This window comes from Orcinus orca, chromosome 12 (assembly GCF_937001465.1).
Source record: "Orcinus orca chromosome 12, mOrcOrc1.1, whole genome shotgun sequence".
Classification (NCBI taxonomy): domain Eukaryota; kingdom Metazoa; phylum Chordata; class Mammalia; order Artiodactyla; family Delphinidae; genus Orcinus; species Orcinus orca.
In genome coordinates this window covers 24,435,376-24,462,563 of record NC_064570.1, presented here as the reverse complement: position 1 = coordinate 24,462,563, position 27,188 = coordinate 24,435,376, and the positions used below count along the sequence as shown (strand labels likewise).

Sequence of the window (27,188 nt, the reverse complement as noted above, 5' to 3'; positions counted from 1 at the left end):
TCAAATACTCATCCTGTATTTGACTTCTTTATAGTAAAGATTCAGAAGATTTTAGTGTGTCAGACCTAGTAAACTGGTGTTAAGTCTACTTATCAGGATATGCTGATTAAAAAAATCTGGCCTCAAATCCATAATATTTGCAGATGAAAAACCTTTACCATTTTCATGATCAATTGCGACGATGGAAGAAATTCAGGGTTGTCGTGCACTGTATTGATGTTCCCTGATTCATTCCAGGAGCAGAAGGAGGAAAGCAGAAATGCTGATGGCATCACATCTGTGCACAGAGTGGAACAATATATCCTGGTTCCAAATACTCATTTGTGTATATTTTTCTATATTTTTCATCATTCTTTTTTATTCCAGTGTCTGTAAAAAAGATGAAGCAAACCTGCTGGACCCGCAAGCTTCAAAGCCCTGTGTCACTGCAAGGAGAAGATGCTCACTGAATTTGCTTTGATGCTAAGCAGGGGGGCAAGGGATGATTAATATCTTAGAGAATGTGGTCAGAATTCCAAAAGGTGTTGACAGATTCCTGCTGTGGCTAATGCTGAGCTGGCCAGTATTCAAAGAGTGACATGAGGAAGGGCAACCCATAAAGCAAACAGTTGTTTACTGGCAATTGTAATTGCCAAAAGGATGGGTTTACTGTGGATCTCGAGGTTCAAATTTAACTGTTTAAGAACTTGGTTAGCAAAAGCAAGGGTCTTTTGTTGTTGTTCACTGTGGAAATAATATTGCATCTAGAGTAGGCGTGTGCGTGTGTACACGTGCATGTGTATGAAATTACATTGATAAGGTGATATCTAGTTATTCATAGATATGCTCATGTACACATATATATGACCACATGTGCCTTATTTCACTTGGCACCTGGTATAAACTTATTTTTTCTTATATTCTTACATGTGAGTACATGTATCTATGATTAGTTTACCAATGAATATGACTTTTATGATTAAAACAAGTTGTCATTATAACTGCTAATGCCATTAATAAAATCGAGATGACTACAGTAATCTGCTATTCTTGCTATTAAGTTTTTACATTGGCGTTTTTTCAGTAGCCATCCTAGGAAGATGGAGTTGGTTGGATTCTTGTAGTTGTCAGTGGTGATGTGACCCTGCAGCAGGTTCAGATTGTGTGGCCACATCTGTAATACTTGCAATTTCTCAGTTCATTGCTCTCTTTTCTGCCTCTCCCCTTAGAGCTAGTCTCTGCAGTGAACATGGGATTCTCCTTTTCATATTTTCCAGAACTGAATTCCTGGGTTTGCTAGGTGAGGGGGGAGAAGGGGAGAAGGGGAGGTAATTAGGCTGCTGTTGGGAAGAGCTAAGCGGAGGCAAGACTGGGCCCACATGAGGATGACAATGCCCGGAAGAGTCTAGACTTTGTGGGTTAGAGCCCAGGAGAGAGACCCCCCTCCACACACCCCCAGAAGAAGACAAGGCGGGGTGGAGTTGGGGGGGAGTCTGAGCCCACTTCACCATGTATAATTTAACCAGTGAGGCTGGGAGCAGGTGATGGGGGAGGCACCTGCACGGTCCAGGTGGGGCAAGGAGGCCAGAGGGGCCAGGTTGGCTGGCAGAGCCAGCCCGAGATGTGTCTGAGAGAAGCCAGGTGGGCTGGGAACAGTAGAGGCCTGGGTATGAATAGCAGAGTGGGAAGCTGGGCCCAGGGGAAGTGGGTGAGAGGCATGGGCTGTGGGATGGGGGAGAGGCACGGAGCCGATGAGCAGAGTGGCTCCAGGACCCACCGCTTGTGCCGCAGGCAAGGCAGAGGGGGCAGCCTTTCCTGAAGGTGCTATGTCTGTGGGGCTCCCGGGGTCGTGGGTCAGCACCGGCCTCCCCTCTCACTTTGCACCCTGCTATGGCCGACTTCGGAAAGTGAGAAGGGAGGGGAACACCTGGGCCCCCATCAAGTCCAAATTTTGACACGTATTAGGCAAAGCTGGTTTGAAGGTTATGAGGAGAGGTGGGGAACGGATTTTTGTTTTGATCAGTTATAGCCTCCTTCTTCTAAAAATAAAGTGGCTTTCAAAAATACATGTAATACTACAAGAAATAATAAATAAGTGAGAATATTAGTAATAGAGATGATACTGTTGGGAAAAATAAAGGACGTCTTGAGGCTTTACAAGAGGTAGGTCACAAATGTGGCTTTCAGATTTGTAGCACACAGAGGAAAGAGGCAAACAGAAGAAGTGGCCTGCACTACAGTGTCCATCAGATTAACAAATGAAGCAAAACAAAACCAGTGACTTATAAGATGTTATAAAATACTGAGCAATGTCCATGACAATGTCCCTTCATAAATAAAACAAATTTATTAGGCCTGCTCACGTCATTCAAAACAGCCTGTCGAGGGAATAAAACAGTGTGGTCCAAGTAACCAACTCTGGGACACCTGGCTTAACTAAGGGATAGCTTTTATCTAACGCAGGGCTCACGCACCCAAATGAATCTAGGGTCCTGGCATATGAGTAAGTATATGAATGGGGCTGGAGTGGAGGCCTGGATGACCCAGAGAGGGCATGATACATCTAAAAGGCACTTAACACTTCATAACAAAAAACCCTGTACTGGTTTAATAAGGCACTGCAGGCCAGACCACCCCACTGGAACTCTGATCTAGAGGAATGTGTGGACATCATCTATGGACTCTTTCTTAAAAATGGTTTCTCTCAGTTGAGCTTTTGGAAGACATTGAACAGCAGTGAGTTATGGATCGTATTCTTTGACAGGTACCTGGTCTGCAGATAACCCATGTTGCCGGTTAATCATGCAGCCATATGTTTTACCTGTTGGACAGACTGAGGGGAGGTGAAGCCATCTGTCTTTAGCTGAGGGCTTTGGGAATCCAGAGGCAAGGGGAGGGGCCGACTCCACTGTGGCCTTTGGTCTCCAGGCACCACTCTGGGTGCATCAAGAGAGAAGTAGGCCAGCGTTTTGAGCACACTGTGCTTGTAACTTAGGTGGTAAAACGGGAATTACATGTAAGAGATATGATTTAGGAGTTTTGATTATGGCCATATTTTGAATATTTGTGCAGGTAAAGGGGAGGCCACTGACAAGGATAATCAAAATCAGGTTCTAGAGTGTTTCAGAGAAGCAAGGAAAACGCTTTAAATTTGGATTATAGTACTTGAGGATGACGTGAGGTCTTTTCTGGAGTCTTTGACAGTGGGATAGTTTAACAACTGGGCAGTCTCTTTGCAGTTACATGCGTGCACACATACAGGCACACATGCACACACTAGTGCACATACACACATACTTAATCTGGAGTTCTGTTCCCGTCCTATGGTATTGTGGTTTGGTTCCGAGGGCCCTTGGACCGACGTCTCCTTCAGGGTGAGTGCGTGCAGTACGTGAAATGCTAGGGTGCTATGTAGTTCTCCCTGATACAGCGCGCTCAAGATCTAAATCTCCAAGCAGGAGAGAAGGCAGGCTGCTAATTTATTTCCTAGTACAGTGTGATCCCATTATATGTGAACTGAATTATGCAAATTTCAACTAATGACACATAAATAATAATAAAAGCTTCACATTATATGGAAAATTTCAACAGACACGTTCCCCCAAGTTATGCATCAAGCCATCTCATATTTTCAAAGCCAGCAGGTCAACTGAATTATAAAAATGCTTTGTTACCCAATGTCATTACCTTTTCTTTTAAAGAGAAATACCTACTAACCCTTGGCAATATTATGTGAACTCTTGTTGTTTATAGAACTTTTTCATGGATTTTGGTGACATTTGTGTTATTATTTTAAAATTAACTTATAATTTAAACCTTTATTATAGCTTTCAAAATATCCAAGTATGCTAATACTGGTACTGAAAAACATCCTGAAAATCTGTAACTTTGGAACAGAAATGTGATAAAACACTATGATATGCCATGCTGTCAATTTATGAGGCACAACTGAGAAATATTAGAGGTGATGCTGATATTAAAAAGCACCAGTAAAGCAAAAATACAGCACACGGCTGCAGATTTATGCATTCTGAGGATGCATTTCCCCACACTCTACCCCCAGACTAGGGGATAATCAGTCTTGAATTATGTAAGTTCTTTAGGAACACATCTCATGAATCAAATACAGCCATGCCTTTTATGAATCCCTGTTATCCAGGCTTGGAAAAGATTGTTTAGGTTGAAAAATACACATAGCAAGATACTTATTTGTCTGACACTGAGTAGAAAATCTTTAAGGGGTTAGAAGAAGTTGATTTTCCTTCTTCTTTAAAACTTGTCAGTAGATATTTAGTGAATTATTTTACGCACACCACCCTGCTTTGTTCGTTGTAGGGAAGCAGAACATTTCTTGCACTTATTTACAGACGGAGAAAGGAGGACGGTCACTTCCTGGTTGTAGCTTTGCTCTAAACACATTCAAAGTCCTTTGGTTTTTCCGTCAGGTAATATAAAGTGATAAAGCTTTTAATAATAATTGCTTACATTTAACTGGTGCTCATTATGTGCTGGACACTGTTCAAACTGCCTTAATAACTCCTTTGATTTTCATGGCAACCCTTTCAGGTAGGTGCTCGCTCTTATTTCTGCCATTTTACAGCTGAGAAGATAGAAGCGCAGGGAGGTTAAGTGACTAGTCAAAGGTCTTAAAACTAACAAGTTTAGAGCTGAGAGTCGATGCAGGCTGGCTGGGTGGCTCCAGAGTCCGTATCCGCAGTCACCATGCTCTGGCCTTGCAGGAAACTCAGCGATGAGGACCCTCTGGTCAGAACCGTCATACCCGGAGGGGAACTTGCTCTGCAAACAAGGGGATGTGTTCCCATGTAAGAAGAATTACTGTATGGAACAGATCCCTGTCGTAAAATAGTTGTTCAGAAACCCTAAAGGTTGCACTTGGTAGCTGGATGCCAAAGGAGGGTAGAATAGATTATGGTAAGTCTGAGGAAGTGAGGGTGAGGGCCAGGCTCTGCCCCAGAGAGAATCCTGTGCTGAGTCTAGAAGGCCTGCTGTGACTCAGGGGCGGAGCAGTGGGCTGTGCTCCCCAGTGGCCACCTTCCTCCCCTGCCCCTCCTCCAGCACCCAGTCGCTGCAGAGTCCTAAATCCGACTGGGCCGTACTTGCCTTCAACAAGACGTTTGTTAGGCACGATACAATCTTCACGGTAGTGGGTTTACAATGATGAAAATGACCGAGTCCCTACCTTAGGCTTTGTCTAGGAAGCCTCATGTGACTTCAGAAGCCCCTCCTCGCGCCTCCACCCCGCCGAACTCCCCATCTTCTTGTGATGCCTGAAACTAAGAGTGGTGAAAACAGTAAATTTCACAGTTGAGAAGCTGAAAATGGCAGTGTCTGCTTTGGGGGGTTCCTGTTAGCGTGGATGAGTGTGTCAGGGGCTTTGGGTTTGTTGGGCAGCCAGTGTAAATGACTACAGTCAGGTCCTTCCCTTTTACTGGGTGGGGGAGGACCGAGGCCTGAGTGGGGAGGAAGGATACAGGATGAGAAAGAGAGTGACAGACATTGCCCAAGTGACGTCAGCCTCGTTATCTTATTGTCCAGACTTGAAACTACTTGAGATTTTTGCCCAGAATAAGGTGAGCCCTGATTATTTTCACTTGGGCAGGGAGAAATACAAGCTGAGTATGGAATATTTGGCGGTGAAGCCGTAGAAACAGGTACTGGAGTGTTCCTATACTTTTTTTTTTTTTTTTTTTTTTTGCGGTACGCGGGCCTCTCACTGTTGTGGCCTCTCCCGTTGCGGAGCACGGGCTCCGGACACGCAGGCTCAGCGGTCATGGCTCACGGGCCCAGCCGCTCCGCAGCATGTGGGATCTTCCCAGACCGGGGCACGAACCCGCGTCCCCTGCATCGGCAGGCGGACTCTCAACCGCTGCGCCACCAGGGAAGCCCTCCTATACATTTTTTAAAACCATGCTGACTTTGTATAAAGGAACCTTTTCTCATTTTGCTTGTTAGTGAAGCTATCACAGCCCAGACTAATGTCCCAGGGGAGGTGTGTAACACAGGACCTCACTGAATGTGGGATTCCCTTCTTTCCACTTCCCCCTTAAAGGTTTGGTTGTATCAGGTGTTTGTATTCCATTTATACCTTTGTGGGCCTGCTATTCTTAAGAGCTAGGAACTTTGTAAATTTAGAAACAGCTTTCAGGAAACAATCAAATACATTTCTATAATATGGCTAATTTGTTATAGGTGTGATTTTTGAATGCCACCAGTCCTGTTTTTTACAGTTAAAAAAATGTTGGGCTTCCCTGGTGGCGCAGTGGTTGAGAGTCCACCTGCCGATGCAGGAGACACGGGTTCGTGCTCCGGTCCGGGAAGATCCCACATGCCGCGGAGCGGCTAGGCCCGTGAGCCATGGCCGCTGAGCCTGCGCGTCCGGAGCCTGTGTTCCGCAGTGGGAGAAGCCACAACAGTAAGAGACCCACGTACCGCAAAAAAAAAAAAAAAAAAGTTTCCTATATGTTTCTGTAAATTGTAAGACTTAGGAATTTGAAAAAGAGGCATGACATTATTCATTTACTTACTTTCTAAACACCTAGTGTGTGAAATGTGAAAATACTTTTAAAAGAAATATCAAGTCCATCTCAGCATTTAAAATTTGGCGTATCGTGAATGCAAAGGTACTGCTAGGTCATTCTTTAAATTTGATTTCCTTAGTCCTGGGTTAATATCACTTTGGTTATTGCCATTACATTACAGAGTCACTGCCTTTGAGGCTGTTCCTCTGAAGGATTAAAGATAAAAGCAACTGAACTTTGTTTAATTGACTAACATTTTAAGATACTAAAGGTGTCTACATTTCAGGTGACTACAGTTAATTTGCCCAGTATACATACCACTCTTCTACTTCTTTTCAGTGTGCTTCCCTGCGCTAGTCTTTCTGCCTAGGATTACAGCCCTCTCTCTTCCTTCTGCTCTGCTTGTCATGTGTGGGTTTCATGTGCCAGTGTCTTTTCGATGCACCTTTATTCAGCACTGGATGTGTGCAAGGCATGAGCCCAGTGGTGCCAGGAGCATAAAGCTGAGTAATAGGCGTCCTTTCCTGAGTCATCACCCGGTGGGGACCAACCACAGTGGGGACTCAAGTAAGGTTCAGTCCAGAACCTTCCTGGGGGTGGGGAGATCAGGATGCAAGGGAAGAGGGGAGTCCTGGCATCTAGAGATGGGTCTTGAAGACTGGGAGGAAGGGGAAGAGGTTTACTACGTGCCAGTCCCTGCTCTAAGCACCACCTGTGTATCTGTATATTTCATCCTTTTAAGAGCCATATAAGGTACAGTCAGTTGTTACCTGCATTTTTTACAGAGGAAGCTGACACAAAGAGAAGTAAAGTAACTTGTTCACTGAGCACACAGCTCATCAGTGGTACTGCTGGGGTTCTAACTGAGGTAGTCTGGTTGCAGAGTCCATGCTGTGAATTGCTACACTGGACGGTTGGGGTTTGGAGAAGTGAAGATTAAACGTTGTGACACCCGGGAGGTAGATGGGGAAGCCACGGTGATCACGGGGATAGACAGGTCAGTTTGGGCCATTTTGCTAAGTTCCTGGAATCCGACACTGAAGGGGATGATTTGTAACATAGCCGTAGGCTTTGTGGGTCCCATCATCTCTGCCGCTTCGTTTGGTGGCATGTTGTATTATATGAGGCGAGTCTGTCTGCTTTTCTCTGTGGTATTCAGTGTAACCTAAATCCCGTGATAGTGTTTCGAGGGCCCTTTTGGAGCTACCACCTGAACTTGTTGGTTCAGTGGCTCCATCATATTTCCTAGTTCACTGGAGTGATTCATTTTGTGTGTTTGTTTTTATAAAGTGAATGGTGTGGGTTTTTAAAAAAAATTTCATTTTATTTATTTTATTTTTGGCTGCACTGGGCCTTTGTTGCTGTGCGCGGGCTTTTCTCTAGTTGTGGCAAGTGGGGGCTACTCTTCGTTGCGGTGCTTGCACTTCTCATTGCAGTGGCTTCTCTGTTGCGGAGCACGGGCTCTAGGCGCATAGGCTCAGTAGTTGCGGCTCGCGGGCTCTAGGGCGCAGGCTCAGTAGTTGTGGTGCACGGGCTTAGTTGCTCTGCAGCATGTGGGATCTTCCTGGACCAGGGCTGGAACCCGTGTCCCCTACATTGGCAGGCGGAATCTTAACTGCTATGCCACCAGGGAAGCCCCAGGAGTGATTCATTTTTAAAAGAACCCTGAAACTGCCTTTCATTACACCCACGTCTCAGGAAGACCTCATACTACACTGTTACAAGTACTGACATATGGCTAATTGCACTGTGAAGGATTTGGACTTTTTGAAGCTTACTGGTATGTTTTTCAGCAGAGAACGGATAATCAGAAAATAAATTCCCTTGGTACAACATCACACCAGAAGAAAACGGTGAATGTTTTTGAACCCTGTCTGGTGTTATTCCAGTAGTAGAAATCTCGACACCAGAAATATCGTACCTTTGGCGTGAATGGGCTATGGTGGGATGGTAGCTTTGACCTCACACTTGGCCGTGGGCTGGAATCCCACAGCCCGCTAGCTGACTTTCTCTCTCTGTCTCTGTTTCTCCCCAGAAGCCCCTTGTGCCACGCCGCTGATCTGCAGCTTCGGGAGGCCGGTTGACCTGGAGAAGGACGACTACCAGAAGGTGGTGTGCAACAACGAGCACTGCCCTCACAGCACCTGGATGCACCTGCAGTGCTTCTACGAGTGGGAGAGCAGCATCCTGGTCCAGTTCAACTGCATCGGCCGGGCCCGCAGCTGGAACGAGAAGCAGTGCCGCCAGAACATGTGGACCAAGAAGGGCTACGACCTGGCCTTCCGCTTCTGCTCCTGCCGCTGCGGCCAGGGCCACTTGAAGAAGGACACGGACTGGTACCAGGTGAAGCGGATGCAGGATGAGAAAAAGAAGAAGTCGGGGTCGGAGAGGAACACCGGGAGGCCCCCCGGTGAGGCGGCGGAGGAGGCCAAGAAGTGCCGGCCGCCCACCAAGCCCCAGAAAGGCCTGAGCCACGACCTGCCCCGCCGGCATTCCATGGACCGGCAGAACTCCCAGGAGAAGGGCGGCGGGGCCGCAGCCTACGGGGCGCGCTCCCCCTGCGGCTCCCCGGGCCAGTCCCCGCCCACCGGCTACTCCATCCTCTCCCCCGCCCACTTCAGCGGCCCCCGCTCCTCCAGGTACCTCGGGGAGTTCCTAAAGAACGCCATCCACCTGGAGCCTCACAAAAAGGCCCTGGCGGGGGGCCACGTGTTCCGAAACGCCCACTTTGACTACAGTCCGGCCGGGTTGTCAGTTCACAGGGGGGGCCACTTCGACGCGCCCGTGCAGTTCCTGCGGCGCCTGGACCTGTCCGAGCTCCTCACTCACATCCCCCGGCACAAGCTGAACACTTTCCACGTGCGGGTGGAGGACGATGCCCAGATGGGCCAGGGCGAGGATCTGCGGAAGTTCATCCTCGCGGCCCTCAGCGCCAGCCACAGGAACGTGGTGAACTGTGCCCTGTGCCACCGGGCACTCCCGGTGTTCGAGCAGTTCCCGCTGGTGGACGGAACTCTGTTCTTAAGCCCCTCGAGACACGATGAGATCGAATACGATGTTCCCTGTCACCTCCAAGGTACAGGTGTTCGCTCACCTTGCCTGTTTTCTGTTTGTGAGAAGTGAAAAGCCAACAAGAAGGGATGGCTCTGTTGGGGCTTAATTTTAACTGATGACGTGTTTTTGTTCTAGTCAGGAGCTAGCTAACTTTTGAATGTTTCAGCTCTGCCCAGTGAGGTGGTGTCCTTTCCTCTGATGTCACACTATACCAAGTACAGTGGTCCTGGTGGGTAATTTTATGTTTCTGTCTTGCTGTAATTTGAAGAGAGGATTCAGGTGTATAGTTTTTCGTAATTGGGAGGAACTTTAGAGAAGGAGTTGCATAAAAATGTTTCACTTGCTATAAAGTAGGTGCCTTTGAAACCTATGTTACTGTGCCCAGCAAGCTGTGTATTCTCTCTGATCCTTGTAAACATAACACAGCGAGGGAAGGGTCAATGTGTTTTTAGATTAGTTGAATTAATCTTGAAATGTATGAAAGGTGAGACTTTCTTGATAGCAGCAAAAGGAAAATGAAAGTTCAGATATTACCCTGGTGGAGAGGCGTGGGGAGCTTCTTACTATTAGCGCTGTGGATGACGTACAAAGACTGGGACATTTCAGCCAGAAAATGAATAACGGGGTGGGTCAGTTGACAGAGAAATCTGTCAATTCATGTAAAACTACTGAATTTATATAAATATGGGATCCATGACATATAACCCGTTTATAACTTTAAAAGTGTGCTTTAAAAAGCCTATAGTAAAAATGATATATCCCCACCTATCTTCTTCCCACCCACCCCTGCTGTCTCACTTCTCAGAGTGAGACACTTTCAAATCTTAACTGGGGCTTCCCTGGTGGCGCAGTGGTTGAGAGTCCGCCTGCCGATGCAGGGGACACGGGTTTGTGACCCGGTCTGGGAAGATCCCACATGCCGCGGAGCAGCTGGGCCCGTGAGCCATGGCCGCTGAGCCTGCGCGTCCGGAGCCTGTGCTCCACAACGGGGGAGGCCACAACAGTGAGAGGCCCGCGTACAGCAAAAAAAAAAAAAAAAAAAAAATCTTAACTGATTCTCAGGTTTTTACCATCATAATTTTAAAGCTGCTATCTTCATTCTCCGATTTTACATATTACCTCTAGATTTACTTTTAAGGTGGATGATGGTTCATGCTTTCTTGCATCTTCCCCTTTCTCTCAGGATAATCCATCACAATTCTTAGTTAAATCCTTAATGATTTTGTTACTATGAGTATATAAATATTTAGTGCTGAGCCAAGAAGTATAGATGTATTTCCTATTTAGAGAACTGTATGTTCTGGGACTCCTTTTGTTTTTATCAAAGTTAATAATTGCTTCACATTTTCATTTGCTTAGCCTTTTTTTTGAAGCTTTGGCTGGTGCTTCTAACTCTCCAGCAGCTCTACAAACCACCTTTCAAAAACATGTCCACATACCTGTCAAACATTTTTATGAATTATTTTCTAGAAATTTCTTTCATGGAGCCTTTCTTCTTCCTGCTCCTGTCTGTCCTGCTGCACTTAATGCCTGCTGTACTACATAGCTGTCCTTCTAGGAATTCTTTCATCTCTTTCCTATTTTTTATCTTCTGTTGCCTAGATCCCATACTCTCTTTTTTCTTGGTAAATTTCCTCAGTTTGTTAAGAAGCATCCCCTAGGAGCTTTCTGAGAAAGGAAGCATGGGAATAGATGTTTTGAGTTTTTGAAAGTCTGGTAGTATCTTGATTCTATCTTCACACTTCCAAGTTATAATTATTTTCCCTTTGGAATATTTTCCCATAGTCTTCCAAGTTATAATTATTTTCCCTTTGGAATTTTGAAGGCATTACTTCACTGTCTCCTGTCTTCCAGTGTTGCTACTGAGAAATCTAATATTATTCTTATTCCTGGCCCTTTATTTCTCCTTCCCATCCTCCAAAGGTTTTTAGATTTTCTCTAGTATTCTGAAGTTTCACCATGATGTCTTTTTTTCCATTTGTTGGGCAGGATGCTTTCTTGGCTTTTTGATTTTGTAAACTTATAGTCTTCAATTTGGGGAAATTTTCTTTTGATTTATTTCTTTGATGATTTCCTCCCATTTTCATTTTTTCTTTCTTTCTTTCTTTCTTTCTTCCTTCCTTCCTTCCTTCCTTCCCTCCCTCCCTCCCTTCTTTCCTTCCTTCCCTCCTTTCTTTCTTTCTTCTCTGTAGAACAGTTAATCAGATGTTGGACCTCTTAGATTGATCCTTTTTTTTTTTTTTTTTTTTGAGGAGGGGGGAGATCCTTTATTATGTATATTTTTGGCCCTGTTCATCTCTTTATCTTTATTCTGCTTTCTGGAAGATTTCTCTGATTTTATATTCCAGTATTTTTACTGAGTTTAAGATTTTCTGTTATCTATTATATTTGTAATTTCCAAAAGTTCTTTTTAATAGCATCCTGCTCTTGTTTCATGCATGCTATTTCTGTTTCATCTTTCTCAGCAGGGGAAGGGAGCTGAATTTGCAAGGGGTGGTCTCATTCATTTTCTAGAGTTTTGCCTACTGTCCTGTGTCTTTTAGCCTTTGTTATAGGGCAAGCCACTCTAAAACTTAGTGGTGTGAAACAGTGATGATTTATAATTTCTCACAATTCTATGAGTTGGTTGGTTAGGATGGCCTCTCACACATGTCTAGCAGTTGACAGTCTGGTTGGCCTTGGGAGCCTCCGCTAGAATGGCTTATCCCTGTTTATATATCCTTTCATCTGCCGGTAGACTAGCCTGGGCTTTTTCACATGGTGTTCTCAGGATAGCATTAAAGATGGTGAGAATGGAGCTGCATGGCCTCTCTCTCTTGAGGCTTAAGCTTGGGACTGAGTAACATCACTTCCATCACATTCTGTTCTTCAAAAAAATAAGTTGTAAGGCTATCCCAGATTCAGGGGATGATTCAACAGACTCTGCTTCTTGATGAAAAAAGTTGTATAGAATGTGTGGTTATTTAGTAATTTGTTATACCCCACGCTTTCTCTTTCAGCACCTCATCTCAACCTCCCCTGTGCTTGTTTTCCAGTTTCAGAGCTAAACCATTTATTACTTCTCCATCTAATTTCTGATCTCATATTCAGGTTTGCAAGTACCTCATAGTTTCATGGAAGATGGAATTTGTATTTTGTTACTTGTACTTTATACTGCGTGGGGATAATTTTAGAGGGAAGTAGATGGAAACATCTTCACTTCACCATTTTATGATTGGAAATATTCTTTATGAAGATGAATGAGGGTACAAGGGTACAGGGTACATGAGAGGAGAGTTGTCCTTTTTCTATTCATGATGGACAAATCCTTTTCATTTAATCTGTTCACCAATCAATCAAACTTATGAATTGCATACTTGTACTGGGTACTATCAGTCCTTGCCACTCATCAGTCTATAATCTTAGGATATAAGATGCATTTGCGAAAGTGTAACTAACTTTACCAGGCCTGAGGCACTAGTACCACCTTTGGAACTGGTATCGCCTGGATATTATGTACGGGAAGCAACCTATCGTTTCCAAAGAGGAAGGGGACACTTTGGCCTGGGTAGTCAAAGGAGGTAATGTGAAGGCAGATGTCAAGAGGGGCACTGGACTTTGATAAGTACACGGTCTAACTACACTGGGGGTTTGTTGATAAGGAGTAATGTAAGCAAAGGAATAGTTGTTCATAAAAAGGTCAGGAGACAGTGAGAGAACCGAAGAGCACCATCTGGTTGGAGCAGAGGTTCTAGAGTAGGAAATGAGTAAGGTAGGTGGAGAACAGATTGTGGGTCCTTTCAAGCCATAACAAAGAGCTTTGCCATATTGATGAATTGAAGGGTTTAACAATTTTTTTTTTTAAAGCCAATGGTTGCTTGGGGGAAAAGTTGTTTTAAAGGGGTGGAAGCTATACAGTTGAAACTGAAATCTGTATTCTAGATGCAAGGAGAAGAGAGACAGCTGGGTGGTGATGGTGGGGATTGAAAGGTGGGAACAGCTGTAAGAGATTATATTAAAGGGAAGATCACAGCTTTGGAGACAGCTTTACTCTACGGGATAAAGATGCGTCCTTGTTGGCTCGCTTTGGCTCTAGACCAGGTAAACAGTATTGTCACGAACAGGAGAAGAGAAAGTTGGGGAAGGGACCTGATCTTAGAGGAAGGAAGATGGGGTACTTGTGTGTATTGGGTTTGAAGAGATGTTGGAACTTTTGAGTGGAGGTGTCTTTCACAAGCGCTATTAGAAATAAATATTTAGGATGAACACTGAAGCTTATTTTATAAAATTAGTGGGTAAAAGAGTGGAAGAGGCCTTGAATGGGGAGAAAAGAGAAAGAAAAGGAGGAGTATATGACAGAGCCCAGGACCAGATCTTAAGGGTACCCATCAGAGTGGATGGAGAAAGGTAAAAATTAGACAGGCCTAAGAATTCTGTGTATGTGTGTGTGTGTGTACACACCTAAGTACGTACACACATTATCCAAATAGATAATGGATGCGTTAGGTGTGCACTACAGAAGTCTTGAGAAGTTTAACTGTTGACGATAAAATCTGAGGATCTGGTTGTTTTATCAGCACCAGACAAGTCAATGCCGTAAGTGGGGCCTTGGCATATGTCCGTGTTTTTATTGCCACATCTCGAAGTCCATGCCATCTTCTTTTATAACAAGCCAGTGTCAATAACTTCTTCCATCACAGAGTTTCAACCATGTATTCCTTAAAGCATTTTCAGTTCCAGTAGGAAGGCACATTCCAGGCCACAGGATTCCAGGCTGCAGTTGATTACACGCTGCTGAAATAATGTGTAATTTCCAGTGGTGGGCCGTGTGGATCGTCATTCTCTTGCTCTGGGCCCTTTCCCCCTCAGTGCCCTCCCCAGCCTCCAGCTCCAGCCTCTCTTCCCTCATTTTTCCAGAAGAAGATGTTTTTGTTTGGTTTTAATAATTTATTAAGGTTGATCGAGTTAGGAATTTCTTTTGGTACAATAGTTCTTTACCACTTAGAACCATAGGTAATTATTCTCTCAGAAATCTGCTTTTTGTTTGAACTCACAACCCTAGAATTTAGAAATTTTAAATTCTCAGTATTTAGGACAATATATAACAGTAACTGAAACAAATTTCCAGGCAGGAATTCCCGTGATGTAGCCTGGAGGTTGAGTCAGACAAGTCTGGACTTTGCTATTTATTATCTTTTTGAGCTCGGGCAAGCTATTCCAGCTCTCTAAGCTTCAGTTCCTCCTATCTGAAGTGGGAATAACAGTAACGCCTACTTTAGAGCGTTGGTTGTGAGGGTTAAATGAAAGGATTCACGTAGCCTCCTAGCACAGTGTCAGATCCTTGGTAAGCACTCAGTGAAAGTTCCCTGTCAACTTCATCATCATGGTCATTGCTACCAACATGTGACTTCTCCGTCTGTCCCTGTCCCCACCCTTCTTAGCAGCCACCTTGATGTCTTTGAATGTTTGAGATCTGCAGTGTTTGAGAACTCCGTCTAGGACGGAGATTGGAAATGAAGCCTTTTCCAGTGGCTGCTAGATATTGAAATGACATCCTGAAATGCCCCAGGCCACTCTGAGTGTGAGATTGTTTTATTTTCAGTGCCCTACAACAGAGGTGGGCAGTATTGTAAGAAGCTCTTGTCACCCTTCCCATGTTTTGGCATAGAGACCTCCAAGGTTTTAACGTCTTAGGCTGTTAATATATCTCATCCATTCATGTAATGTACAATTATGGAGTGCTTTCCGCGTTCCAGATATTGTGCAAGACACTGAGCCTTCAAGGAGGGCATAGTTCCTGCCCTCAGGGAGAGGGAGAGAGAGTCTCGTAAATGAATGAAATGAAAGCTTTCCCTGTGAGTACTGTATACCCCTTTCTAATGTGTAAGGAGCAGGCTGGTCCTTAACCACTGAAAATATGAAGAGCATGGTCTGGCTGGTGGCAACGAGCAGCACACTCTGAATAAGAAGTCACTTAGGAGTATGTATTCTGCTGCTGGTAGTTTTTTATCACAGTGGGACCCCGATCCCCACATAGAGAGCAGTGTTATTGTTGTTACACATTGCCCAGACAGATGCTGGACATTCCAGCTTTTCCCCGATTTGAACCTGAACCCTTCCATATAAACTAGCGTGACATCTTTCCTTTACAAGCGTTAGATATTGATAAATAGTGGAGGAATGGGCTTATGACTTTCAGGAGCCCAGTAAATAACAAGACATTGAACTCCTTTGAAAAGAAAAACAAAACACACACAAGTAAGATATAATTCTGGTTCCTAAATTGGATGTGGTGATGGATGAGCAATTTTGGAGACAAGAACAGTTAACATGGTAATTCTGACTATGGTGTAATTCTGGGCTACCAATACCAAGACAGACTTTGGACTTTTTCATGATGGGACTTGTTGATGGATGAGAGCCCATGAACACAGACCAACATTGCTGGTTCAGCCTCCATAATCCACAGTAGATCTCTGAGCAGAAAGTCCTGCATGATCACAGCTGCTTTTGAGCATCTGTGGCTTGGTCATTTTGAGTTTGGACGTCCGTATTATAAACCTGGCAGCACTTTTCAGAAAAATGAATTGAAGCAGGTATTTAATAAGATTGAACTTAAAGTATGTGTCCCATTGACAATAGTTAGTAATCCATCATTATTGTAAAAGGACAACTTGGGAATATATGATAAATATCATCTATTTTGTTTTATATATTTATTCAAATGATAAAGTTTTGCTTCTAACTGTTAGATGAGCCATTGTTTTAATCCCCTTTGGTGACAAAAGGTGATTTCTTGGCCAGCCACTCTCAGCATCGTGTCTTCTGTGTACAGGGAGGCTCATGCATCTGTACGCAGTGTGCGTGGACTGCCTGGAAGGGGTTCACAAGATCATCTGCATCAAGTGTAAGTCGCGGTGGGATGGCAGCTGGCACCAGCTGGGCACCATGTACACCTATGACATCCTGGCCGCCTCTCCATGTTGTCAGGTTGGTATTTACCCCTCAGAGCGAGTAGTGGGTGCTCTCAGGCTTCTGTCCCCAGATGAATGCAGAGGAGTTAGAGGCAGCACTGCGGTTATGTTGGAGGAGGTGGGAGGGTGTGGAGAACATGCTTCAGGAGTGAGCAGCCGTGCGACTCCCCAGAGTCCAGCAGTGACGGTTGATTTACTGCAGCACGGTGCTGCTGTTACTGGAATACTAGGCAGTCATTAAAAGGGATCTTGTAATTATGTGGGAAATATCTTCAGTATTTTAAGTCAAAAAAAGCCGCCTTTAAATGGCAGAATAACATGCTTCCATTTGTAAAAAGTGAACATGAAAAGGAACCCGCTAGCCTATTACCAGAGGTTGTCTCTGGGTTGTGGGGTGCTGAGTGGTTCCTTTAGTTTTCTTTTTGCTTACTTATATTTTTTAATGTTTTATATGATTAACATAGTTTCTAGTAAGAAAAAGTTGTCATTTAAAAGGAAAGAAGAAAGTTTCACTTTCTTTAATAGACAGGATTTTCTTTTTGTTTCCTTTCTGTGGGACAGTGCAGTTATCCAGGAACTGCCTGCCCTGTCAGGTGTTTGAGGTTGACTTGAAAGATTTGTAGTCCTTAAAGCTCTGCTAAGGGGGGGCATCTTCTGATGCTAAGAAAGCATCTGAACTTTAGCTGTCATGAGGAAAAGAGGGAAGTATTAACATTGGAAAATGCCTTACATAAGTCCATAGAAACACAGGAGACAAAACAAAATCCTTGGAAGTATCTTGATTTATTTCCAAGTGCTTTGGAAAAGAAAACACTTGTTATATAATTCTTTGATATTCATGGATTGGAGGGGTATTTTCCTTCCCTCTTAAGTGGCTAAGTCTTTAATATAAATACCTGATAAACATTTCATTAGTTTTATTACACAGTTTTATATCTTTAGCATTATGGTTTGACTTTTATAAAGAGAATATCCTTACCATTATTAGTTTATTCAGAAGATAAGCTGTGTTGGTTGAATTAAAAGGTTGGCACAGTTGGTATTTCAGCTATGCTGTGTCTGTACTAGTGATCTTAGAAGAGAAATATGGTCGTGAGAGACCTGAATGGCCATCTGTAGCCTGTCGTTTGATTCCAGATAGGATTGACTCCTTTACGCTATTCTCATACATGGACCACATTTCCATTTAAAACTTAGCCTTGGAAGTGAGATATCATCGTCTTTTAGTTATTCACTGTAGCATTTTATAATACCCACTGTTCCTCGATGCCAGCTCTTGAAATGAGAGGAACAAAAGGAAGGGATGCCTCTCTCCCACACACACCAGACAGGGTTATCTTTTAAAGAAGTAAGGAAGTGAAAGAATGTGTGGGCCTATAACTCATAGAGTGTTAGCACTGGAAAAGACTCGTATTTTCCACGTACAGTGGAGGCCTAAACAATTAGAATGTTTTTCCCAGGTCTACCCACACGTGTCACAGCCGTGACCACAGCCTCTGTCACTCCCAGTCTGGTGCTCTTTCTACTCCACCACTGAAAGGCACTGGGGTTATTTCCTCATCTTCAGGGAGAAAAGCAGAATGGCATCCTGCCGCACCCAGCCTGCTGTTCCTCACTATATATTTCTTCCTTAAAACAATTTAAGCCCAAACACTTCTTTTCTGGCCCCTTCCTGAAATGGAAAACAGGTTTGATTACTTTTGGCTTAAAAACATATCAATTAACTATGTTCACTGAGAAGGTGCAAGTGTTAGACACTATTAAGGCATCAAGGAGTGTCTTCCGATAAGACTTCGAGACCAAAGTAAGCAGGGATTCATCATTAGAAAGGAGTAATAGGTTAAAGAGAGCGGTTTGCTTAGAATCTCACTTTTAATATTGTTCAGAGAGATTAGTCAGTTAAAAGGGCGTTTTTCTCAGGTTACAGAAAGGTAGTCCGTGTAATGGCTAAGAGGGCAGGCTCTGGAGTAAGCTACTGTGGTTCAGATCTCAGCCTTTCTGCTTTATCACCATGTGCCTTAGTTCCATCATCTAAAATTCATGTACTACTACCTACCTACAGGAGCGTTTTGAGGACAAAATGAGATGATACTTCTCTCTTACCTTTTTAGAATGAGTCTGAATTGAGAGTCTGTTATAATTTCTGGTTATTCACTGAAGTCCTTGGACCTATTGCTGAAAGCTTGGGTCTTGTGCTGTTAGAGGGAGGCTGGGGCATGAATAAAGGTACAGTGTGCTCGCAGGTTCCAGAAGCCTCAGGGTAAAGGTGGCCCTTATTCCTGGATCCTCAATTTTACTAGAGTATTTTAGGGAAATTTTATTTTTACCCCAAAGAAAACAGAAATGTAGTAACCAGTAGAATGAAAAATGTATATGTATTTTAAAAATAAACAAAAAAAATCTTCAAAGAAATTTCATGCAGATTTGGATGAGGGAAGTTGGTTTCAGTCACTTTTTAAAATCCAGGGGGCAGAGATTTCCAATTGTTAGGGGAACTTTACCGGAGAAGTTTAGGTAGTACAAGTTGAGAATTTTCTTCCCACCAGTAGTTGTAATTACTAGCAGTGCTGCACATCGGGAGAGAAGAGTCATTAATCTGTCAGGCTGATGGGTGAATATTTGAGTTATATCTCATGCTTATCTGATGCTCTGCGTACCCTGTTTTGGGTAATAAAAGGGATGCTTTACTAAACTCTTGATCAGTTTCCCAGGTAGAGCAGTCTCACATTTTCGTTGGTTTGACGTTGGCAGCGCTGTGAGGTAGAGGGGTACTGTGGCTCACGGCATCTTGTGTTCCCCCCCCAGGCCCGCCTGAACTGTAAGCACTGCGGGAAGCCAGTGATCGACGTGCGGATTGGGATGCAGTACTTCTCCGAGTACAGCAACGTCCAGCAGTGTCCACACTGTGGCAACCTGGACTACCATTTCGTGAAGCCATTTTCCTCCTTCAAAGTTCTCGAAGCTTATTGATGAAAGCTTTGCTTTAGTAATAGCTATTTTATTGATATTATTACTTTATTACATATCTTTTCTAGGGAAGCCTTCTGTGACATTCATTTCTTTTCTAATTGAAAGGAGAGTTCCTTTGTGTATGTGTGCCACTAAAAGGGGGGCTGCCCCTTGCCTTCTCTTGACTCCCGAGTGTTAGTCTGTGGTCATGACCAGAGCCCAGCCGGTACTCCTGTGAGCTTGGGGGAGCGGTTAACTATCACTAAGAGTCTCTTGGGCAGCTTTTAGGGTGGTGGGGAAGATGGGGTGAATCTAGGAAAGGGATTATGTGGTCGTAAACTGAGAGCACGGTAGGAGTTGGGAAGAAACTCTTACTAAAATGTTAACTGTCTAAAGACCCACTTTTAGATCTTCTCTGGGCCTTGGGAAAAACATGTGACAAGTGAATGTAATCTGTGCCTGGAGAGCTGATGGTGTGTTTGTCCACCTTGGTTTGGCGTTCCGCAGTGCATGCTGGCCTGCAGTTTCCCCTCACTGACAGATCATTGGAAGGTGGACATGAGCCCTGATTCTATCCCTGTTGTAGTTTAGCAGCCAGTTTTCATACTGAAAATAATATCCAAATTATAAGGCATATGAAAGTATATATTTTTAGGTAAGCTGACCTATAACAAAGAGAATATGCTAAATGAATTTGGAAATGATGCAGACTGACTCAAGAGGGCAAACAGGCAGAACGCTGTCATCTGAACTGTGTCTTTGAAGTTGGTCAAACAAGCTCTTAAGGAGAATCCAAGAATAACATGATTTGAGCGGTACTGATTTATACAGCTTGCACTGTCGAAGTGCCATTTGACGTCAGATCCTTCTCACAGGTAAATCTCACAGCCACAGACCCGGACTGGTGAGTTTCAGAACCAATTGCCGTACTTGTCTTCCCCCCAAATTGCTTATGGCTGCATTTTACCCCTTTAACGCTGCGTTTCCCAAATCAAAGATTTTGCCCTACGAAGGAAAGGAAAAAATTATTTGTGAACCTTTGAGGAAAAGAATAATTTTAGTATTTCTTTTTAAAGTGTTTCATTTTGGGATATCACTGATTATAATGCATAACAATATGTTTGAAAATAGATTATTCTGAAGATCTCCATGATACCTTACCATTGGTGAAGAAGATGATACTTTACAGAACTTGATTGGTCAGAGCATTGAGCTTTCCAAAGTCCCAGCCTTCTGTTTATTAGAGCTTTCTGATTTAAGTAGACTGACACCCCATACCTTTAGAGAACTGGGATTGGAATATGAGTTCTCAAAAATGAATTTGATAATTTCAACTATAATACACATATATGCTAAAAGAATGTTGAAAATATGATCCTTTTATGGGCAGCTAAATTTGGGGTTATGTGAATATTTTCTATTATTTCGTTTATACCATTTTTTTTTCCTCAGAAAAGCAGTTGTTTTTCCTCTCAGAAGTGTTCAGGCATCATTGCAAGTGAGTTTCAGTTCTGCTACATGGAATATTTGATGTTTTGTTAGAAAGAACACAGCTGACTGTGAGAGATTGACTAATATTCTTTATCTTTCGGTTTGCATGATTGTAATTCGGCTGACAACATCCAGTTTGATGTTTGATGATCTGAAGAGTATCACAGTGAGGGGAAATGCTGAATGTCTGTAAGAAGCAGCAAATTGTCATTGCTTTCACAGTATTTGATGCAAGGAAAAGAGGTCTATAGGACACATCCCTTGCAAATTTATGTTTAATACACAAAGCTGTAACTGAACTAGCTGTTTCACTATTGATTCTCTCACGTACCCAGTTATAAAACTTGGTGAGTTTCTCTTGTCTTCAGAGTACCATTGGATTTTATTTCTGAATTTAAAATGAATAGTAAAATATTTGTTCTTTAACCCACCTCAATTTCTAAAGAGAAACCTGCTTGTATTGTTGTTCTGAAGCTTCAAGTTTACGTGTAGATCACGTTCATCAAGCTCCTCAGCCTATAGCTTCTGCAAGTGTAGCGTCTGATGCGTTCACTATTTTCTCCTCATATTGTTGTCTACTCTGAGAAATAAGTATGAGGAAGTTTCACTGTAAGTGAGTAAAATTTGCTTTGGGCCTTTATTTTGATGATTAAGTTAGGATTCTATGGTTGCTGAATTGATATAAAAGGAGAGGCACAGGTATCATATCCAAGAGTATCTTTTGCCTTTAAGGCATTGCGTTCTTGTCTAAAATGGAAAATTTGGCTGATTTGAGAATAAAATGTAATTGAGTATGCAGCCATGTGAAGAATAAATTTCATTTAGGAAACTGCTGACCTTAATATGTTCTCCACACTTTCTCAAAGTACTTTGCTCTGAGTACCTTGATAGGAATTGGAATATATCAGAAAAGATGATTCTTTTTGTTGTGGTTTGGATATTAAAGGGTATTAGTCACCCAAGAGATCCACTTTCTGTTTTTCTGATACAGTGTTCAGTAACATGAACCTACTCATGAGTGACTAATAAGTGATTTTTATCTGCTTTAACTTGTTTTAGTTTTAAGAGTTATACCTTGAACAAATAAAATCACCTGCTTTAGTTTAATGGGAAGACTGTTTCTGAGCATCTCATCTTCTTCTTCTCAGGCCAGCTCAGTTCTTCACTCTCTTCTGGTTGCGCTTGAAGCAGTTGAAATACTGGGTTTACACCTTAAAAGATAGACATTTGCTGTGAAGTTAGGGAGTGGGGTGAATTATCCCATTGTAATTAAGAAAGAGCTTTCCCCAAACAGTCTTTAATTCCCAGTTTTTGTAGAAGAAGCTCATTCATTTTCTGAGTAAAAAGTATTTTCGTATCTGTCTGGGGGGAAATTAACTCATCAGGAAAATATTATTAGGTGTTTAAGTCCTAAAACTAACAGATTAAACTGATAACGTAACTTATTAGATCACCCAAACTGACTTGCTGAAATCTTTTGTTTTGTCCTGTAAGATCAATGCTTAACATGCAGTCTCTCCTCCTGTGCCCAGGTCAGTAACTCCAGGTTGCTGTTCTCTTTAGTCTCATGGTAGCAGCTGTTGGGTAATTTTAGTCGGAGGTTGGGGAGGAGGTGAGGAGAAAGTGCTCTTGTTCAGTGTTTTGTTTCCTATAAAAGGATGCTGCCTAACCCAGCTCATCTCTGTGTCCTGTTGACTTTATTATTATTCCAGGTAATTGCAAGAAAATATAATGAATGGGCATCATTAACACCAGCTCAAAAACGTATTCTTATCAGTGAAGATTTCTTGTCAAATGTCTTGGATTGCACTTTTGTTGAGGGAAGACAGTGTAAATAGTTAAAGAATGTTGATAAAATTGAAACATTTGGTTATGGAATTGTGTGGTGTTAGAAGGTTTCTGTTTGTGAAATGTATGTATTAAAAATAATAAAATTTCAGAAACTAACATTGTATTCTCTCTTTAGTGTGTCACTTTATTTTTTGTTGGGATTCCAGGTTTTTGAACTTGGGATTGTTTGATAAGAAAAGGTAGTAGAGAAGACATTCTGAGGGTTTGACCACTATTCAGGTAGCCACTTCAAAGTCACTACTGCAGCTAATAAAAACTACGAACTTTTTATGCTGTTTGAAAGTGATGTACCACGTGTAAATTCCCTTTGCAACAAAATAAGCATTCTGTATAACAAAGGTGGTTCCATGTGGATAATCCACAATTATTGTTCTGGTTATAGGGGATCCTATTGACTAAGTAGATAATCCTATTCTACACTTTGTTGTTGTTGCTTCTAGACCTGTAACAATTTTCATAATAAAAAGACTGGATTATATCCTTCTTCATTATAAGAAAATGAGAACTGAGTTGCTGTTAAACTTCTTGCTGACTTGCACTGTGATCTAGTTTAGCTTATCTTTCAAATTTCCTCGTCCCCTTCATTTCAGGTATTATACTCAGCCAATGGATTGAAATCCACAAAGTCATAAGAACACAGGAAACATGGTTGAAGAAAGAGTCTCCAGTGGATTCCCAGCCTGTCTTACCATTATTTACTACAGACATCTGAGGCGTAAATTTTATTTCATTTAAAGCCTTAACGACTTGGGATATTACACTTGTGATAGTGTAATTTATATCAACAAAATTCCTTTGCAATTGAAAAGAAAATACAGTTCTTACTATTATAGAAAAAAACCAAAGTTAAGCAGTGATTATTAAGAATTAAGTTTAATGGAAGAAAATCTTATTTGTTCTTAGTGGTTTCCATTTCTTTAAACCTTGCTTATATTGTTTTGACTTCAATTTAGCAGCAATTAGATTGCTAATTATATAGGCTGTTTCTCTAGTAAAGAGTTAAATTTTGGAAGAAAAAAAGCTTTTCTTGAGCTTTTGTTCTTTTCATGTTCTTTCAGCTCTCTATACACAGGATAAATGTTATCTACTGAATGTGAAATATCTTTGAAGATAGTAAAGTGTTGTATAGATGTACTAGAAATAATGTATTTTTAAAGAATACTTTTCTTCTAGTGGCAGCCTTTAGCACTGTGATAATCACTTTATATAAGCTCGATTTGGTATTGCTAAGCCTCAGGGTCAGCAAAAACATTGTAAAAATAAGCAAAGTACTTTGTCTCATGGTGTTCAGTAAAAACATTGATTACATTTGTCAGTGTCCAAATGGAATCTGCCCTTATAGCACTGTTTCCTGGTGATGGACACCATGCCAAGTGGTTCTGATACACTTGTTTGAAAGTTTAGATCATATCTTAAAGTCAAGTTTGGAACTATCTAATTGCATTTCTCACAAGCCTCAAAGTATTATAGAAAACTCATAGCCATAAAGTCATAGAATTAGAGATACCAGAATTTAAAGCAGGGACTGTGTTTTTTGTCGTATTTACATAGTGTGTGTGTGTGTGTGTGTATTTTTTTTAATTGAAGTATAGTTGATTTATAGCATTATATTAGTTTCAGGTGTGCAACAGTGATTCTATATTTTTATAGATTATACGCCATTTAAAATTATTGTAAAATATTGGCAATATTCCCTGTGCTATACCATATATCCTTGTAGTTTATATATTTTATACATAGTAGTTTGTACCTCTTAATCCCTTCCCCCATCTTGCCCCTCCCCCCTCCCTCTCCCCGATGGTAACCACTAGTTGGTTCTCTGTTTTGTTACATTCATTTGTGTGTTTAAATCGTATTGACTATTGTACTCATTGTAGAGTTAAACTGAGGCCCAGAGAACTTAAATCTATATAAATAAGTCCGTGTAGTTCACGGCTGACTGGGAATTAAGTCTGGATTCCTTCTCCTAGTCCTCAAAATGACATCAGCGGGAGGGTACTTTTTTTTTTTTTTTTTTTTTTTTTGCGGTACGCGGGCCTCTCACTGTTGTGGCCTCTCCCGTTGCCGAGCACAGGCTCCGGACGCGCAGGCTCAGTGGCCATGGCTCACGGGCCCAGCCGCTCCGCAGCATGTGGGATCCTCCCGGACCGGGGCACGAACCCGTGTCCCCTGCATCGGCAGGCGGACTCTCAACCACTGCGCCACCAGGGAAGCCCAGGTACTTTGTTTTTGGTTGAGAACTTTGGGTTTGTTTTTACAAGGCACTGGGTGTAAAAGGTACAGTAGCCCTTGCTTCAGCAGCCCAGGTGGAATTAATTCTGAGGGGCCTTGCTGAGACCCTTGCGTGAGGGTGAGCACATTTGAAAGCACCCCTGTTTTTAGAAAGAAGAAAACAAATGGAACACTTCTAACTTCTAAAAGGGAGAAATAATATTTGAAATCAATAGTTGTGTCTTTTACCTCATTTTTTGTGCATTCATTCGTTGACTTCTATTCCCTTTTGTTAAGATCAGTCATTGCTTGAGGAGAACTGCGTCTTAGTGTAAGGTGACATTTTAACAATCTACACTAAGAATCCATCATTCTGTTCACTTTGGGATCTGATTTTGAGGTGTTTCTGGATTCAACCCTGTCAGGCTGTCGGATCTGACAACCCAATTGGGGCAGAGTTTTCCTTTTCAAACTTTTCAAACAGTTGCCTTTGGTGTGTTTCACTTTGAGTTTCTCTTCAGTACTCTTCTGTCTGAAGCTCTGGTATTTCAGACTTTTCTGAGTTGCTAAACCTGGTCACTGTTTATTTGTAGTGCTGGTTACATGTCTGAGACAATTAAAATTTTTCATGGTGTAGGGGTTATCTCTTGAGCTAATAATTAGTGATATTCCTAGTTATTGCAAAACCATGGGTTGGCAATCAGTGCCTTACACTGTCTTGTTATTTGCATCACATTAACGAATCACATATTTTTCTGAAACTCTGATGACACAGCAAGTGGTTGATGAGGAAAGTAAAGCCAGGGGAAGCCCCTAGGCTAGGGTTTGTCTGAAGCTCCAGAGCCTCATGGCTCTAAGAAGAAAGTAGTTTGGGCTGAGAGTGAGATGGTGGTAGTCCCGGGGGCTATTGTGAATAATTCAGAAAGCTTAATGGAGATCAGAACATTGCCTGCCACAAAGCTGCACAGAATATCTAAAAGGTCAGTTTATTTTGGGCAGGAGTTGTAGCAACCTTGGTTATCTCATACTGCTCAGAAATACTGGCAGTAGTATATGCCTTTGATGAATAATATATGAGAACATAAATGAATTAATACCTAATAAATGTTGTTTATTTTACAGACGTAACCTTTCAAAACAAGATAGAGCTGTATTAGGTGGGGGTGGTCTTTGGTGATGGCAGAGTTGGGAAAAAGCCATTTTTTAAAAGTGTCTGCTTTTCCTAATCATTTTCCTTTTACCTGTTGTGATGTCTCTGTTTTATCTTTTTTGTACCCGCCCATCTCTCTTTCCTATCTTGTCCTTTCTCCTGCCTTTCCTGTTGTATCAAGTTTCTTAACCATTGGAATACGGTAAAAGCCACCTGACAAACCTAGACATGAGTTGGTCAGTAAATCAAAAAAGTTAGTTACGGACTTCCCTGGCAATCCAGTGGTTAAGACTTCACCTTCCAGTGCAGGGGGTGCGGGTTCGATCACTGGTTGGGGGCTAAAATCCCACGTGCCTTGGGGCCAAAAAAACCAAAACATAAAACAGAAGCAATATTGTAACAAATTCAATAAAGATTTTAACGATGGTCCACATCAAAAAAAAACTTAAAAAAAAAGTTAAAAAGAGTAGATTCCTCCAGTTGGCACAGACATAGACAAGTTGATCAATGGAAGGATAGAGTCCAGAAGTAAACCACACTTACATATATGGGTTAATTTTTGACAAAGGTGTAAAAAGAATTCGATGAAGAGAGGATAATGTAACAAATGGAGCTGGAAAATTTGATAACCACTTGTGAAAACCAAACCTGGATCCGTACTCATACCTCATTAAAAAAAATTAAAAGTGGATCATAGATCTAAATGTAAAATCAAAAAAATGGATAAATTGGATTTTATTAAAATTAAGAGCTTCTCAAAAGACATTGTTAGGAAAATAAAAAGACAAGCCACAGACTGGAAGAAAAGGACTTGTATCCAGAAAATAATGAAAAACTCCTAAAATGTAGTAACAAAACAAATGACCCATTTTTAAAAAAGTACAACATATTTGAACACTTTGCCAAAAAAATGAAGGTGACAAACACATGGTTAGGTACTCACCATCATTAGTTATTTGGGAAATGCAAGTTAAAACCACAATGAAATACCACTACACACCCATTGGAATG

The 27,188-nt window shown here is 42.1% G+C and overlaps 1 protein-coding gene across 2 annotated transcripts in view; it reads left to right on the top strand.

Moving 5' to 3' along the window:
* The window catches only part of HECA (hdc homolog, cell cycle regulator), a 43,237-nt gene extending 20,325 nt beyond the window's left edge, over positions 1-22,912 (top strand). Inside the window, exons 1-4 of one of the 2 annotated variants that reach the window (XM_033406168.2) lie at positions 6,562-8,298; positions 8,554-9,594; positions 16,387-16,541; positions 19,331-22,912. In XM_033406168.2, the coding sequence (XP_033262059.1) occupies positions 8,253-8,298; positions 8,554-9,594; positions 16,387-16,541; positions 19,331-19,495 (1,407 nt within the window). In that variant the 5' untranslated portion in view covers positions 6,562-8,252 and the 3' untranslated portion in view covers positions 19,496-22,912. Of the gene's footprint in view, positions 1-6,561; positions 8,299-8,553; positions 9,595-16,386; positions 16,542-19,330 lie in introns of those variants that run through there. The other variant, XM_049695591.1, reaches the window with a different exon arrangement.
* Positions 22,913-27,188: the final 4,276 nt, after the last annotated feature.